The sequence below is a fragment of the Apus apus genome, chromosome 2, assembly GCF_020740795.1.
Source record: "Apus apus isolate bApuApu2 chromosome 2, bApuApu2.pri.cur, whole genome shotgun sequence".
Lineage (NCBI taxonomy): Eukaryota > Metazoa > Chordata > Aves > Apodiformes > Apodidae > Apus > Apus apus.
Genome location: NC_067283.1, coordinates 29,184,193 through 29,201,407, shown reverse-complemented (window position 1 = coordinate 29,201,407; position 17,215 = coordinate 29,184,193). Strand labels below are relative to the sequence as shown.

The window sequence follows — 17,215 nt, the reverse complement described above, 5'->3', positions numbered from 1 at the left end:
TGGATAGGACAAGTAGCAAGTGAGTATGAACAGTGAGATCAAAAGGAGGGGACAGAAAAAAAGGTTGTGGTTGAAAGTAATATGTGCCAGAATGGAGTGTAGTGAAACAGCTGTGATTTTCACAACATAGTATAGAAGAAGTAGTCTGAATGTTGTTAATACCACTGCAGGCATTTTATGCAAAAGTAGGTTTCTTCGGTTGCCTTTTCACCCCTAGCTATAAAGAAAACCCTCAGAAAGGTCTGAGGGCAAAGCTGGGCTTGCTAGCTTGGGGCTGTGCCTGTTAATTGTTTTAACTGTATCAGATCATAAAAATCTGAAACTTTGTATCTTACAGCAAGGCAGTGTCATGAATACCCACCTGATTCCTGTGATACCTGGAATTCAGTGCTCAAAGAGAGGACAACTACAGATGCTATATAAAACCACACAATCTGTTTTGCTGTATTTTGTCAGTGTAAGACAAAGCAGAGCTTTTGGGCACAGCCCTCCAACAGCAGCATAAAGAGAGAAGAGAGCTCACTTCCTTTGAGAAGTCCTCAGAAATCCTGAACTTGATAGGTCCTGGCACCACTGAACCAAAAAAAAAAACCAAACACCAAAACCCTAGATCCGGTGCCTGGATGCTGCCAATTCTGTCCACAAAACCTAGAAATTATGTCATCCTAGCAGAAATAACAATTGCTTTCTATGATTCATCTATAAAACCCCAAAACAATCGCGCAACCACTCTGGGATACCACTAGATCCTGACGGAGCGGGGCAGTCTCCGCCGATGTGGCTTGAGCCCCTGGCCGCACTCACCTTTTCCTCACCTCTGGGCTCCCGCGAAGTTTTGCGGGACTGCTCTTCCACCAGAGAAGGCGTCTGTTTGTGTGTGGTGGTGGGGGGGGATGAGGTGGGGGATGGTTTGTTTGCTTTTCGCAGTTAGGAAGGCGAAACTTTTAATTTTTGTTATTATTTTAAAATAAACTACGTGAGGGGAGGGGGTTGCCTTGCCAGCCGAGAGGTGTAAGGAACATAGTGTGCCCGCAGGAGGATCCCTGGATCCTCGTGGGGGCACGGCCGCGCATCCGAGTCGCGATTTCCCATCCCCCGCAAGGTCCCCCCTCCCTCCCGGCAGGAGCCAAGGGGAGAGCACAGACTTGCCCCTCGCGTTGGCAGCGGGGCCGGGGCGGGGGGCGGCGGGGCCGGGGCCGGGGCCGGGGCGGGCGGGCGGCGATCCGGCGATCCGGCGGGGGGCGCGGGGAGCCAATGGGCGGCGGGGATCCGCCGGCGCGGCTCTGGGGCCCCTGGAGGAGGAGGAGAGGAAAAACCACGGGATTGAGCTCTGTCAGTGGCGCTCGCTGCTTCCAAGGGGGAAGTGCCGTGGAATAATTAATGTTTTTATTAAATTTGGAGGGAATTTTTTGCAGCCGATCGCCGTGCGTGGCCTTCAGGTGGGTCTTCCCCGCAACTTTGTCCGCCGCCCCGCAGGATTGCGTGGTGGTGGGCTGCAGAAGGGTCCTGGGGGAGAAGGTGACTCGGTGCGTGGAGATGGGGGGGTTGTGGGGGGGGGGGGGGGTGGGGGGCGTGTGTGTGCGTGGCTGCTGCTGGCGGGCGCTGCCGCTGCCGCCGCCGCTCCGTGAGGTGCGCGGCGAGCTCCGCCGTTCGCCATTACGAGTTGAGCAGCACACGTTTGCCTGAGTCGGGGCTGCCACTTGCGCGGATCGCCCGAGGGATACGGCGGGGAGTGTAAATAAAACCCTGCCTCTCGCCTCGCTTTCTGCTGCTGCCTCGAAGTGCTTTTTGCTCCGTGTTTTCCTGGCAGAAGCGTGTAACCCAGGTGAAGGCAGAGAAGGGAGGGTTGTTTTTATGAATGGGACTCTTTGAGGTTAGTTAGCTATGCAAATGCAAGCAGTTCATTCATGATTTTTTTTTTTTTTTTTTTAAATCTAAAAGCCATCTTGTATTCCCCTCTAGGCTGATTGGAGTCCAGATCCCGAGGAAATCTCCAGATCAAATGCCCAGTAAATAAAACACTGAGCTAAGACTTGTGGAAGAGCTGCAGAATGGATGGATTTTATGACCAGCAAGTGCCTTACATGGTCACCAATGTGAGTGATCAAATCAAAGTTGTGTTTATAAACTTGACTCCGACTTATTTCTGTGGGGGAGTTCTGCAGACAAGAGTTATCTGCTTTGTTACTGCTCTAGGGACGACTCTTCGTCTGGGAGCTTTAGCCTGCAAGATTGAGCCTATCTTCGTAGTTATTTCAATAAAGCGTCATGTCCTTTAAAAGACAGTTTTGGGATGATTAAAAAATCATGCTCATGATTAGCAGATGAGAGAGGCGAGAGCAGCAGCAGCTGCAATCAAAGTTTCTGGCTGTGTTTGCTTGCAACACTCGGAAGAATGGAGTTGAGGCAAACGTTAACATTTTTTTCCTTTTTTTTTTTCCTTTCAGAACTTTGCAAACAATGTTATAAGTAACAAAAGGAAACAAGGCAGTCTATTATAATTTCATATCTGGGTTCTCCTGCTTAGCTTATGCAGAGAGGATTTATGTGGTATTGTGTAGGTTTGTGTACTTTATACGCTAAAAATACATGGTTGGTATTGTGTTACTGCTTGAGCACATATATGTATCTGTACAAGTAGATGTCTACATAGATAGCTAGAAATGTGTTGCATTTAGACACAGGGATCTTTTGGAGGATGTTAAGTGTGCTCAGCAGTATGTTTTGCTAGAAATCGGAGGCTGAAAGATGGTAATTTCCCAGTTTGAAAATGTAAAGAATTCGTGCCAGCTTTGAGTATTCTTGATTAAATAAAAAACCCACAACAAAACACAGAAAACTTCAGATTTCTAAAGTAACTGATCTTTCCTGTTTATAGAATCCGCGTGGGAGGAACTGTAATGAGAGACCAACAAATGTCAGGAAAAGAAAATTCATTAACAGAGACCTGGCTCATGATTCAGAAGGTGAGGGTTTGTTGTTCCCCCTCCTTTCCCCCTGCTTAATTACTAATGCAGAGAAGCTTCTTGAGAGATATTTATTTATTTATTTAGGAGATAAATATATCTAGAGCAGTCTGAACGAACAAGACAAGAGAATTGCATTTACTACTGCAAAACGAACTGGGAAAGGCAATAAACTGATCAAGTTGATATTCCTTACCGGACTTACCCTGTTGCATTTTAGGTACTGTTGCACATGTGACACAAGGATTTCATGCACCGAGGCCAAGCCTTTTCATGGCAACTGGCCTTTTCACCTTCAGGGCTTCCAGGTTCCTCCCCTCTTTTAACATCCTTTTCACTGGTGTGTGTGTTCACTGGTGGTAGCAAGAGCGAGAGTGCTGTTGGGGCAACATAGGTTTTTCCCTCTAGCTTTAATGTAGAGCTGGTAATCAGGCTCCTGTTGTGTGGTAGCCTGTTTCTGTTGCTGTGTAACACTGGTAGGGTTAAAAATCCTGGGAAATTTGATTATGGAAGTCTCCAAGTCTGGAGTGGATCAAGTTTTGGAGGGCCGAAGACGTGTAACTTGGTCCCATCAGTAGCCACACACGTGGTTGTAGCTGGAGAACTGCAGTCTAGCAATAGCTGCTAACACTTTTTTAGGTAACGTGGTCAGCATAGATGCTGCACCTACACACCTGTAAGTGTATTAGACATACAGGAAGGTACATACGGCCCTACAACTTACCCCTATGTAGAGAACACATTGATACACTTCTAAAAGTTTATTTTAGGGTGGTTTGAAAGGAAAAGAGTTTTCCAATTTTCAGTTAAATGATTTCCCAACATAAACATGAGGTATCAGCCCACAGGATAAATGAATAGCTCTGCCATATCAGTGTATGTAAATAGTTATCTATGTCAGCATTCATAAAAGAGGAAGTCTCTCTCAAAATACAGTAAATTAAAAATAAACCATTTGTCAGTTGAAATATCCTACTTAGTAAACAGAATTTTCATAACTGAGTTTCTGAGCTTTGCAAGTAAGCCAAATGCTGCTCTAGTTTACACCCATTAGCAATTGATTTCAATGAACTGCAAAAAAACCTAAAAAGATAAGCTGCTGCAGAACTCAGTCCGTGGAGAAAGTGGTTTCTCTTTAAAGAAGTACAGTGAGTACAGCATAGAGGAAATAGTGATGATTCTCTTGTCATACAAAGTAAAACATAGGGGGAAGTACAAAAGATTCCCATTTCTATTTGCTATTGCAGCATCTCAGGTCTTTTCTTCAGAGTTTTTATGATATTTACAACTCTACTAATAAAAATACTCAGTCATTGCTGGGTCAGAACATCCATTGAAGTCTAAGACAGATTTATCTGGAGCTGATACTGCAGGAGGAGGCCTGAATTGTATAAGGAGAAATAGTTCACCTGTAAGAAACATTATAATTTTAAAGTTTGCTATGTATTTTTGAATGAGCTTTTTATACTTAACTTGATTTAAGATTCTGGTTATTATTTCAAGAGTTGATAAAATAATACAGTAAGTAATTTTTTTTTATTAACAAGTGTATAAAAATCATTAACTGCAACCCGAAAATTTCTATTTTGTCTGTATGTTTGCCAAAATAGAATTCACATACATTGTTTTTTGGGAAAAAAATATTTTTGAGCATATGTTAATCTTATGAAGAGATTAAAGGTATGAGTCTTTTATCCATGTCTTCATCTTTTTTGCAGAACTCTTTCAAGATCTGAGCCAATTACAGGAGACATGGCTTGCAGAAGGTAAGGGAAAAAACTGCTTGTAAAAAGAGGAAAATCAACTCTGGAGGGAAAAAAAAAAAAAGTCCTGAACTTGCTGTCTTAATGTTCAGCCCAATTAATTGAGCTCTAAAAGAGCCACCTCATGTGTCATGCATACATTAGAGCCTCTGATGAGTTTGTCTTTGGGGACTCTGGGGCTGCTCTACCCAGTGTCATCACAAATTACCAGGAGAAATTGCTTCCAGCTCACAATCACATCTGCTTTTGGCAAGAACTAATGCACCAAGACTTCAAGTTCTAAGCCTCTGTTCAGATTTTAATTGCAATTGATCAGGTTTATATTATTGTACCTCGAGAGACTACATACAGCCAGAACTAGGCTTGCTGTTTCCTTTAGAGCAGCACATATAATTATTTGGTGTTCTGGTGGAGTACTTTTCTGATGGCAGAAATTAGTTTCTCTGGGTTCATCGGGACGGGATGCTTCAAGATTTAAGTGCAAGTGTCTTCTTTCCACCTTGTTCACAGCACAGAACAGTAGGTGTGTATGGAATACTTAAAAAGTATTATTTCTTTATTTCTTCCTTCCTTTCTCTCTTTCTTAAATTCTTTCTTCCCTTCTTTCCTTTTTTAAAAAATTTAATTTTATTTTTTTCTTCTCAGGAACCTTTAAATATTTTGCATGTTATTTTTGTCTTCATATTTGTAGTTGTGAGGTTGTGTACTTGGTGATTAGAATACTGACATCGGTCTGTTTTACACCTGCTTGTGCTTTTAAGTATTTCAGATAATCTTGCAGAGCACATGCTATTAAAGAGAGAAGGTTTAAGAACAATAATACAGAAATTTCAATTTAGAGTAGCTGTTGAGAGATTCATTTAACAATAACAAAAAAATGAACTGCTGCATTAAGAGAACTTTAATAAAATGCAGTCTAGCTTTCTGATTATTGAACTGTATTTGTTCTCTTCAGCAATATTTCCTGATTTTATTTCCTTTGATATTTACAATACTATTTATTTCAAGCATAAAGGTTTTAATGCATTATCTGTTTTTAATATTTCTGGTTGAAATTGTTACGTAAAATTCTGCATCTGAAATAAACATCATTTTTATGCTAGTTAACATAATCTCTCCAAATTTATCCTGATTTAAATGAACGTAAGTATTCACATATGTTTAATTTTTATCATGTACTGGACTATGCACAATTGTTTATAGAAGAGATGTTATGCTCTTTCTTAGGAAAGAAGGGATATTGGGGTGAACTGCTTGCTGCTGGTTTTCATAGAAAGAGGGAAATATTGCTGATGACTACTTGCCTACATTCTGTTTTTGTTTTAACAGCTTTATATATAATTTGTCAGGTTCTTAGCCTGTAAGTTGTGGGGTATTGGTTTATTTTGCAGATATTATTACTCTCCTAGCATTATTTTTAGCCTGTGTTTATTCAGTATATAATCAAAAAGTCCACTTGAAGTTAATAGATCAGAGGATATATTTTTATGAATTAATATGCTTCATTCCTACTAATTGAAACCAGAATGTCCTGTACTAAGGTCATTTTTGTAGTATAGTGATCAGATACAACTGTAACTGTCACCCTGTGGTAATTTTCCTATGTCTCTCCTTATTTTGTATCATCTCATTCATTCTAACAAGCCTGAAGTATGTTAAAATACTACTCCAAAGATACTGTGTTTTTTTTTTAATGAAGAACTTTTAGTTTGGGTTTTTTTTTACTGGCATGGATGTTTCTGTTTCTGGAAATGATTAAATTTCTTTGATCATAAGTCAGAAAAATACTGGGAGATTCATAATGCATGTGCAGATAATTTAAGTTTGAAAAATAATAGGAATTAAAAACTGATTTAATAATTTCTGCAGGTACATAAATTACCGTAATGGCAATTTTTATTCTGGAGGCACTGCTTATTTTAGACTAGAATGAATTGTTTGAGAGCCTTTTTTTCTCTTTAGCTGAGTCTATGTCTCTTAAACTTAGATAGGTTTTGAGACAGAAAGGTGTCTAGTCCTGTGTCAGGTAGGTTGAGGAACCTTTGTAAAAGCAGAATGCATCATCGGGTAAGTATTTAAAAATGGAAAAAAAAAGTTTCATGTAGCAGATGAGAATAAAACTGAATAATGTTATATTTTCCCATAGCGTATTACAAATAAATATTACAGATTTTTCAGTGTTCTAGAAATATTTCAAGAAATCTGTTTCAGGCCCTGCCATGGTTTTGCACACCTTTTCTAAAGGCTAAACTAAAACTGAAATAAAAAGATAAGAGGAGAAAATGCAATACTGAGCTATTAACGTGATCACAAATATTTATTAACACACCCAAAACCAACTTTTGGTGGTCTCTAGAATATACTGATGTTTGAGGATATTGTAGCTTTGCTGATATGTCTAAATGGATGAGCTTATCAGGAAACAGATTCTGAAATTAAACTTGTTTACCCATTGCTAGATAGGTCCATTTATGTTCTTCTGGACCTTCATAGGCTAGAAGTCTGCCAATTTGGCAGCATCAGTAATGTTTACATATTTCTTTTCATAATGCTCTGGAGCCAGGGAAATGACCATGAAATTTTAAAACATCTTGACCCTTTTTGAGAAAAGCAGTGGCAGCTGACCAGGTTTCTCCCACGAGCTCAGATCCCCACTGGGGAGTAACCAGGTCAAAAAAATCTACTTATGAGTTAGAGAAGAAAGTGAGTTGCATTTTGACAGGCAGAAAAATGCTTGTGAATTTTTTTGTTTTGCTTTTCCTGAAGCTATCCTTACTACATCACATATTTTAGCATGGAGATTTTTACAGTTAGTGATGCCCATGACAAGCTTGTGGTAAACAAGTGAACACAAAAGAAACGTATTCTTTTCCTGTTTAAAATAGTGGGAGGTTCACATGTATTAAAGAATTAATGTAAAATGTAAACAGTTCAGTAACCTCTTTAATATTTCATTACTTTGTAATTAACAAGCTGAATACAACTTACAGAAAACTTACCAATGTATTCTGCTAGCCACATACTGGATTTTAATGGAAATTAGTTTTGCTTCTTACTCTGTGTAGTATTAAATACATAAGAAGGAATCTGAATTATTTAGATGTAAAACTTCCTCTGAATAAGGTTCCCTCATGTCAATTGTTATATGGGACAGAACTATTTCCTGATGTCAGAAATTGAAAGTGTGAAGCCTTTAATAATTGCTTCAACATTCAAACTTGAAAGGAAATAGTTAAAATTGCCTGTTACTAACCAAGGCAAATATTATTCAGATACTAACTTTTAAAAAATATATTTAAATAACTTGATGGCAACATTTTGTCATGTTAATATTATAAAATTACTTCATTGATTCTGCATATTTGGAATCAGATAAGTTTTGGCAGATAGCAATTGTTCAGTGACTTCAAATATGGTTCAAATATTAATCTAATGTTATTCATCATGCTAGATTTTATTTCTCATTCTGGATTAAAAAGGAGAGAGAGAAAAAATTCTTAGTGAGTCAAAGTCTCCTTTCCGTGGTGAAAGCATTTGGTTTTGGGGGTGTAAGAGAGTAACAAAACCCCAAATTTTTATTGAAAATCACTCTTTTGGATGCTAGTTTCTTATACAGCGTGTTAAGAAAATGGAAGGTATCACAAGCAAAGACTTAATGAATTTAAGCACTAGATCTGCTTCTTAGAGCAGTAGATAATATGCTTCTTAGATAGTAATAAACTGAAAAATAAAATATAATGTTCTTTGGTTGTCTTGAAAAAATGCAAAAAGTTTTAAGTGAACAGTAAGTGGGTTGAAGTAATAGCTACAGATAATGGGTATATAGCTCTATTGCAGCTTAGCTAAATTGAGTGGATGGCTACTACAAGCTACTAGTATTTAAAAGCTACTCGGTGTCTGAAAGTAAGTTATTTCTCCCATGTAATTAACATCCAAATTTAGAATTAACTCTAGAAAATAAGTTTCTGTCCTCTTCCTTTGTGAAGGATGCAGCAGCATCATGATGTCTAAGCTAGTGATGACTTCAACTTTATTTCTTAAATGAGGAGGTATGAAAAGTAGTTTCTCATTCTCAAAGGATTATTTTTATTAAAGTATTAGACCTTCAAATATTACTCTTGTTAGAGTGGCTTCATTTAAACTGATGAAGATGTGTAGCAGCTTATGCTGCCTAACTATCTTTCTTCTGCCAAAAAGTTGTAAAATTTCCCCAGTGTAAGGCAAGTGCTATGTAGCTATATTCAAGAACTACTGACATTTTTATAGGAGCAAAAATAGCAAAGAAATGATCATTTAATACTTTCATGGCTGAAACCTGTCTCCTGGGGACACACACTCCAAAAGACAGTGAAAAGATTTTCATTTTAGAAATTGTAATGCAGATAATAGTTGTTGTTTTTTTTTTAATTTTATTTTTTAATTTTTGCTTGTTAATACTTACAACTCCTGATCCTACATACCTATCCACAAAAAAAAGGAAAAAAAATAGAATAGGCAAAATTGGGGGAAGGAAGGGAATGTTCTTTTAAAAAGGAACTAAAAAGAAATAAACCTGCCAGAAATGTAGAATTCTGAAAGTCTGTGTAGTAATAAACGTGCTAACATTTTTCTTGTTTGCTGGGGAAGCAGGTGCCTTTTACACAAAATAATTATTTTCAAAGGCATAGTACAGTTTGTGAACGATGAGGGATGTAGCAAAATGTTATATGCGAGTGTTCCTCTTAAGCTAACTTTTTTCTCATTTTTAGTATAGCAGCAAATGAAGAGCAGATTCTGCAAACCCATCCCCATATTCCTGGGGATTATTCACATAAGGAAGAATTTTGAGATCTGGAGCTAGTTTTGAACTGCCTTTATGTTTATTAGTCAGAGCATCTAACTTTATGTAAAAAGGGTTTTGGGTTGTTTTGACAGCAAATGCAGTACTTACAGGAAATAATATTTTTTACCGTCTTGAAATTTGTCACTGTTTTGCCTTCTGAATGCTCCTTTGTTAGAAACAGTTGTTCCCGTGGAGGAAAAAAAAAAGCAGTATGAAACAACCACCAGAGCAGGCCCCCCCCAATCTTTCAAGAATACTTAAAATTTATGCAGTCTTCCAGATATTCAGAAATGACAATTAAAGAAAACTCAATAGAATCATTACTGTTGAGGCCTGAAGTCTTATTTTAGCTGAAGCCAAAATACTACTGTTCATATATAATTCCCTGTCAATTTCAATTTCTTTTGCCACTTGGAATAAATAATTGATATTTTAAAATTAATTGCTCTTAGCTCTAAAAGTGAAGCATGATGTCAGAAAACACAGTACCACAGGAAGTGTTCTGCTATCCAAAATAAAGTTTTAAGAGAAGCAAGGAATTCTGCAGCTTATTGTTTTTCTGGGAAGTTTACATTTTTTAACAGGAACACCTTTCCCTGAAGTGCAGCTCAGTGTTTTGGAAGCAGTTTGTGACTGGTAGAAGGAAGAGTTAAATTTAAGCATGTTATAGTTCGCTTAACTTTTCATTTATTAAATACGTTCCTCAGCAGGTCTGTGCTGCATCTTGAGACAAAGCAGTGAAATCAGTGTGTTTATGCCTAAAGTTCAAGTTTACTTTGCTGTAGCTTTCTGGAAGGGTGTGACATGAAAAGCTTGTGGTTGGGGCCACATGGTTCATGCTGGACTGTGTTTTTGTGAATGGAGGCAGAACTCCAGTTCTGACTGCTTGTCTTGAGGAATTGCTTCGGAGATCAGCTGTCTCATTCACTGGCAGAAAGAATGACTCATACATCTTCTGCCTTGTTTGGCTCCAGGTCATTGTTACAGTGGATAGAGCTGGTTTTAATTAAATATTAACTCCTTTTGTCCTGGATGCTTGTTAATGGGGACTTTTTATTTTTGTTTGCTTGCAAAGAAAGCATGCTAAAAAGCCCTAGTTTTAAACATTTTTTTAATTATTATTCCAAATTGCTTTCCCTTTGCAAGATGAGCTATCAGTTCAGCTTTTCAAAAGCTTTTTAAAGCTTTAAAAACTACGAACAAGTATGAAGTATTTTTGTGCTGTGAATGTTTGCTTTTGACAAAGTAAGTGATTTCACTACCTACTCTGTAGGTAGTGAAACTGTAAAATCTAAACTGATAACATCCTCAATATCATCATTAACATTTCTGTACACTTCCCAAATCCTCTTGAGACACTGTAGCTATAATCAGAAGAAAAAGAAAACTTTTGTTAATAATCTAGACTGAGCTCGATGGCTTATGCTGCAGATGTCTACTTCAGGAGTCTGAGACTTGATGGCTTGAATGTGGAATGAACTAATGTAGCTGCTTCTGCTATTAGCAGTAAAAGCCACGTGCTTTATATCCTTCAAAACCTTTTATTAGTCTTTTGGATTATGCTTGCCTTCTCAAACCCCCATAATTAAGTAGCTCAGGGAAATACTCTCATGCAGTTACATGATCATTTCAGATATCTTTTTCAATTTTCCTCTGAATGGCAACATAAAACAAAATTTTGGTGATTTATGCAATTGTATCTTGTTAACAGAAGACCAGTGAAGATTTTAGGGCAACCTTGCTGAATTACAATATTTGTGGATAAAAGAAAAGAGAAAATGAATGGCATATGTAATAAAAATGTGCAGACGGCTGCAACACTTCAAGTTACATTTTCCTTTTGGACATCCAAGTTGAAATGTCTCTATCTGTCTGTTTAATTTGCTGTAAAGTCTCTCTGCAATTGCCCAAAATCCAAGTACAAAAGCCGTCTTCTCTTTGTGTACTGGGATGATGTATCCCAAGTATTTGCCCTCTCACAACAAGATTCTTGTGGAAGAAGTCTATGTGCTAGGCTGATGATAGTTGCTTGCGTTTCTGCAATGTGATCATGTGTGACTTTCAGTTCTACTAGTTTAAAAATAATGTCAGATTAAAGAAAGGAATAATTTAAGCTCTCATTTCCAACAGATAGTGGGTCCTTTTAATTTCGTTGTGTAGACTTATGGGCTCGTTTCTGAGGTACTGATGCTACTAAAATTAGATTCCAGTAGGAAATTTATGTTCCTAGGTTGAACATTTTGGATGTTGCTATTTGTTTTGTTTATATTTGGCAGGGTTTTAAACACTTCTTAACTTGTATTCCTTTTCTACAGAAGCTTTTAAGGGTAAGTCAATATTGTATTTAAAATAAATTTTGACAGCATAGTCTCCACCTATTTCTAGAGTACTGATAAAGTGATACGCCTTTATCTCTGTTAAATGTACCTTCATAAATTTTGGAGATCCATGAATTAAATATATTTTTCTTGTTTACTCCAGACCAAGTCAGGTGTAATGACAGTATCTCTAAAGTAATACGCTGGATTTCCATGAGAATACAACCGGATGTATTTCTTTTTTTCTTATTCTTTGGCTGGGAAAACGAGACCTCATTTACTGATATGTACATATATCTCTACAACAGATTTGTTTTGGAGTAAGTCAAGTTAAACTGATAAAATCAGAACAAAGCATCGATAAAGCAGTCTGGTGCACGGAGTATGCTCTAGAAAGTTATATAAGATTGCTGTCCTAGTTCCGCAATCACCAAATGCAGCCTCCTAATTTCAACAAGAGGGTTTTTTTTTTCTTTTAGCTTTTTTCAGATATCTTGGAGTCACAAATTCACACACACACACACACATATATATATAAATACACACACACAAGCATGTGTATGTATAAAAAATTAGTCATACTAGCCTCCTTGCTGCATTTGGAAATGATAGGTGGCTTAAGAAAAGTGTGTGGGATGATTCTTGTGTAAACAATAAATTACTTGATACAATTACTTTGACTCTAAATGTACTCACAAACCCTTCAAAAACAATTGGAAATGTCAGAAATCCTTAGGAACTGATTTTTAAGTGGGATACCTTGATTTCATAGCTGGATTCTTCTGTGGCAGTCAAATATTTGGCGTTTTTACAAGGAAAATGCCTAGCACTCACATGCAGTGAGTTGCATGAAATGTCAGAAATTTCAGTGTTAGTATTTAGGCTCATACTGTTCCTGCCTTAATTTCGGGTAAAAGTCTTGTGGTTTCTCTGAAGGAAAAAGAAATTTAGTGCATCAAAAACACTGGGAATATTTGGTTTTGTAAAATACATGTTTTATACAACTTCAAACTTTGAAGAGCTAATGCCGCAGAGGTAGTTTTCTTCTGGAAGGATAGGTTATTAAAAAAAGAACAACAAAGCAACAATAGCTGTAGTTTTTTTTTGTTTTTTTTTTTTGTTTGTTTTTTTTCCAGGGTAGTGCTAATTACATGTTCTGTAATTGTCTCACTCACAGTTCTCAAATCTGTGTTTGCAGATTTCCCAAGGTCATTTGTTCTTAAGGGTTATTTGCTGCAGTTAAGACAGTAGGCCTTTTAACATTTATTTTCAAAACAAGATCAATTTTTTTTTTTTTTTTTTTTTTTTGGTATAATAAGCCTGATTCTGAGCTCTTTACCCAGGAAAAAAAACAACCTCTTGGTTAAGTAATTGGAAATTTCCTGAGTAAGGAGTGGAGATCTGGTCCGTGAACAGTACTGTAGTGCACATTCAAAATACTTGAGAGTAATTACAATGAAATACGTATTTTTAATTTAAACAAATTCTGATAAAACTAGTAGCAATTGCGCACACATAGAAGGGGAACTTAAGCTTCCCAAATTCTGTCCTGAATAGCATTAAAGTTACCTTATATCATGTAATGTGTTTAATGGTTTGATAGTCTCTGTTTTGATAAATTACTGTATAACCAGTATTTACCTCTGAATCTTGTTGGGTAACCAGATCATGGCAGATGTTAACTTTTAATTTAGATCATGTGAATTATTTGCTTAAGTTTAGACAAGAACTGTGTAAATAGAAATATTTTCTAACTGATAATTTTGTGCAATTTTATTGTCATGATTCTAGTTAGTGGATGTTGAGGACAATAGGCCAAAGTCCAGAGATGGTAAGCTGGATCTCTCTGTCGTTGTCCGAGGATGCCGCTTCTCAGTGCAACACTCTGCAGTTATTAGAATGTATTCACCTATAATAAACGTTCAGTGCTATTTCAGATTAAATGATTTAAATGAGTTTACAACACAGTTTGCGAGATGGCTAGTGTCTTAGATATACAATGAAAAGGAATTGTGGTACCACAGATGCAAAATTATGTTATCAACAGACTGTGAAATTACTGTATTTTATAGCTCAGGTTTGTGGTGCAAGTTTCCTAAAAGTGAAGATCTTGCACAAGCTGAATAGACCTTAATAACAATTTTATTTTTTTATATATTTTTTTTCCAATATTTGAAAAGTTCTTATTGAACCAGGAATTCTGTGGTCTGGTAAAGTAGTTCTTTTTTTTGAGTATTTAAAACAGTTACAAAAACCCCCTACTGTATTGGCTGACAGCCATGAAAAATTGGAATCGCTTTTAAGTAAGATGAAGGTGTGGTAGTTTGGGGTTAAAGATGCGTAAGTGTTAAACAATAGGATTTGGTTTTATGCAGACTTTCTGTGCAGATATTTTGAAAACGAGCACTGATGGGTTTTGCCAGTGGCATGGTAGGTCCAGATGCTCATGCATGGAGTGAGGCAGGGCCAGTGCCAGTGTCACCCTTCACATCCTTCCATCCCCATCGCTCTGTGCTGGGGCTGCTTTGGGCTCGCACTGCTCCGCACAGCTTAACCCCAGGGTTTATCTGATATTGAAATGATGCGCTTGCCTGATTTTCATACCCAACATTGATTTAATCTTGGCTGTGCTTCAAATTAAGCACAAGAGTCTTTATTTATGCTTTAATGGCTTCTTTTAATTCTTTCCTTGTTTTTTGTTTTTTGTTTTTTTTTTGTTTGTTTGTTTGTTTGTTTGTTTGTTTTCCTTTCTTCAGCTCAGGTACCTGACAATGACGAGCAGTTTGTGCCAGACTATCAGGCTGAAAGTTGTAAGTATAGTACGAATCATCACTTTCTCAAAAATATATATTTGTATATTTATATTTGGGTCTTCATATTTGTTACTTATTGTGTCATCTGTGGTCATATGATACCTGCTTTTGCCGGTTGGTGACATCAGCGCAATGAGTAGATAAAGTAAGTGGTGATTTGATGTGCAGCCAAATGAAGTGGTTCGGGCTGAAGGGTATAACCTTTAGCAGGGGGCCCTGTCCTGCAATTCCCACCCCCCAGCCGCAGGGAAGCAAGGTAAAAGTCATGTTGTGGAGGGAGTTTCTGTTGGTAGAGTCAGGAGAGGAGAGTGAGCCAGTTTGGATCAGATACTGAGGGACATAGAAGGGCAGCTGTGGTGAGCAGAATTTGTGCTGCTTGGTACATTTTTTGTGTAAATAAATAAAATTTTCCACATAATCAATCAACCACAGCCACAACTGAAGCACTTCTAAGTTGTCTTAGCATGTGACATTTTGTTGCTCAAGCAAAATTTTCCTTTGAATGAATGGGAGGAAGCAGGAATTACTTTAAGCTGGATGCTTTGCATTGTTTGCTACTTTACTTCACATGTGCCCCAACTTTCTTTTTTTTAGCCTGTAGCCCTCAAATCTTGCCTTTATGGGCTGAAGTGCTATTACTCTGTTAAATGCTGGCTCTCCTTCTCTGTACCTACTGTTACATGGTTTTGGAAGGTTGCAAGGGTGTGGTAAAAAAATGGTATGAGAAACATCTGGTGAAGTCACAGACTTCTTGAAGCTTCTTTATGCATCTTTCTTCCGCATGGCAAGGCTTAAGCTCTCTATCATCAGAGGTCTCTTCTACACCGTGTCTGCAGATTATAGTGGGGCACATGGTAGCTCTTCTGTTTTGCTAAATAACTTAAATAATTTACTCTATCAAAGTGAATTGCTGCAGTTCACTAAAACAGACAGCTGTTAAATACAGCATTCATGTACTGAAATGTTAGGATTAAAATTAGGAAGATTAGAAATAATTTAATTGAAATAGTCCTTCACCCAAAATGCAAATTCAGACCTATGAGTTTCCTTACAAATCTCATAAAGGATTTTTTTCAGTAATTTAGAAACTGTTTTAAGAATTTATTAAGAGTATTAGTACCAACATTTTTTTTTGGGATAAAAAAAATAATCTCCTGGACTCTGATAGTATACCTGCACAGAAACATTTTTTTGTTTGTTGTTTTATCTTAAAGTTACTTTACTATATACCAACTAACTATCAGGGTCATTTGTAAGCCTTTAAAATTGCCCTTTGTAACATTTTTTCTCTCCACCTCTGGCTTCAAAGACATTAAAAAAAAATTATTAAATTATAATATGAAAGCCAAACCTATAAGTTGAAAATCAGATATGTTATCCTACATAGGGAGCTGTGTCCAAATAGAGTAATGTATGCATACATCCTTTGTGTGAGAGTACAAAGTTCAGTTAGGGCTTCTATTAACCCACAATTATCGTTACACAACAAGTCAATGATTCTTGGAAAATAATTTGTGAACTGTGAATGAAAAGCTCCATTGAAGCTGGTCACTGCTTTTGGTGATAAAGAAATTCTCCTAATATGGCTTTTATTAATGCTGTTGTATTTCAAAGTCCCTGAGCCACAGCTTACACACTATTATCAAAGGAACATTTATTTCTTCATTTCAGTTGGTTTCTTTATCTTAAGTAAAGGTCAGGAGAGCTTCCTGGAGAGTTACTCTGGCAAAGGTTATGGAGTTTCAGACACACGCTTGGATTTAATGTGTGTAGCTGTGGGCTCTGTGAAACAGGAATGGAGATCAACATAACCAAAACCATGGGGAAATTACTGCTGCAGAAGTAGCATAATTGTGACTGTTTTCTCTAGGATTCAAACCTGCCTTCAAACTCTATTATAATGACTTACTATATATAATCTAGAAATCTGTACAGTGCTCACCCTGTTACTGGCAGCAGCCTGGCAGGAGCACTTGCCTTCCCTCCCCTCCCCCCAGACCCCCCCACCCGCCTCCTGCAAAACATGGGAGAGGATGGGCAAGCCTTCATTATTTCAGTATTTAATACACTTAATTTAGCCAAAAATGGCAAAGGACAGAAGCGTAAACTGGTGAGTGGCAGAGGTTACAGCTGCTTTCCAGTTTAGGGGAAGCCAAACTGTGGTCAGCCACCTCATTTAAATTTGCTGCACAAATTTCATTTATGGAGCTGTCTCTAGGCAGGGTGTATGTGTGTGATTTGCAGAATATGCAAAGGAAATTGAAGTGCTCCATTGAAACAGTCTGCAGTCCAGGTACAAAAATTAGTGACATTTCATTGCTTTAAATTGAAGTAGATTTGTCATCTTAAATGGAAACTTGTAAAATCAAATAAACTTGTAACATTCTTGCACCTGTAAGAAACTTCAGTAACAGCAGCAGGGCTGGAAAGCTGTGGTTAAAACTTTCTTGGCTAGAAATCACCACCTCAGTCAACTCTTGAAGCAAAGATGTGGAAGGTAGTGGTGGAACTGATACTGCCAAGAACATGTGCT

General features: G+C 37.5%; 1 protein-coding gene across 2 annotated transcripts in view; it reads left to right on the top strand.

Moving 5' to 3' along the window:
- Positions 1-1,291: 1,291 nt before the first annotated feature.
- Positions 1,292-17,215, top strand: part of ETV1 (ETS variant transcription factor 1) — a 67,414-nt gene continuing 51,490 nt past the window's right edge. Inside the window, exons 1-5 of one of the 2 annotated variants that reach the window (XM_051611785.1) lie at positions 1,292-1,439; positions 1,963-2,096; positions 2,879-2,966; positions 4,685-4,732; positions 14,626-14,679. In XM_051611785.1, coding sequence (XP_051467745.1) covers positions 2,052-2,096; positions 2,879-2,966; positions 4,685-4,732; positions 14,626-14,679 — 235 coding nt within the window. In that variant the 5' untranslated portion in view covers positions 1,292-1,439; positions 1,963-2,051. The remainder of the gene's footprint in view (positions 1,440-1,962; positions 2,097-2,878; positions 2,967-4,684; positions 4,733-14,625; positions 14,680-17,215) is intronic. The other variant, XM_051611782.1, reaches the window with a different exon arrangement.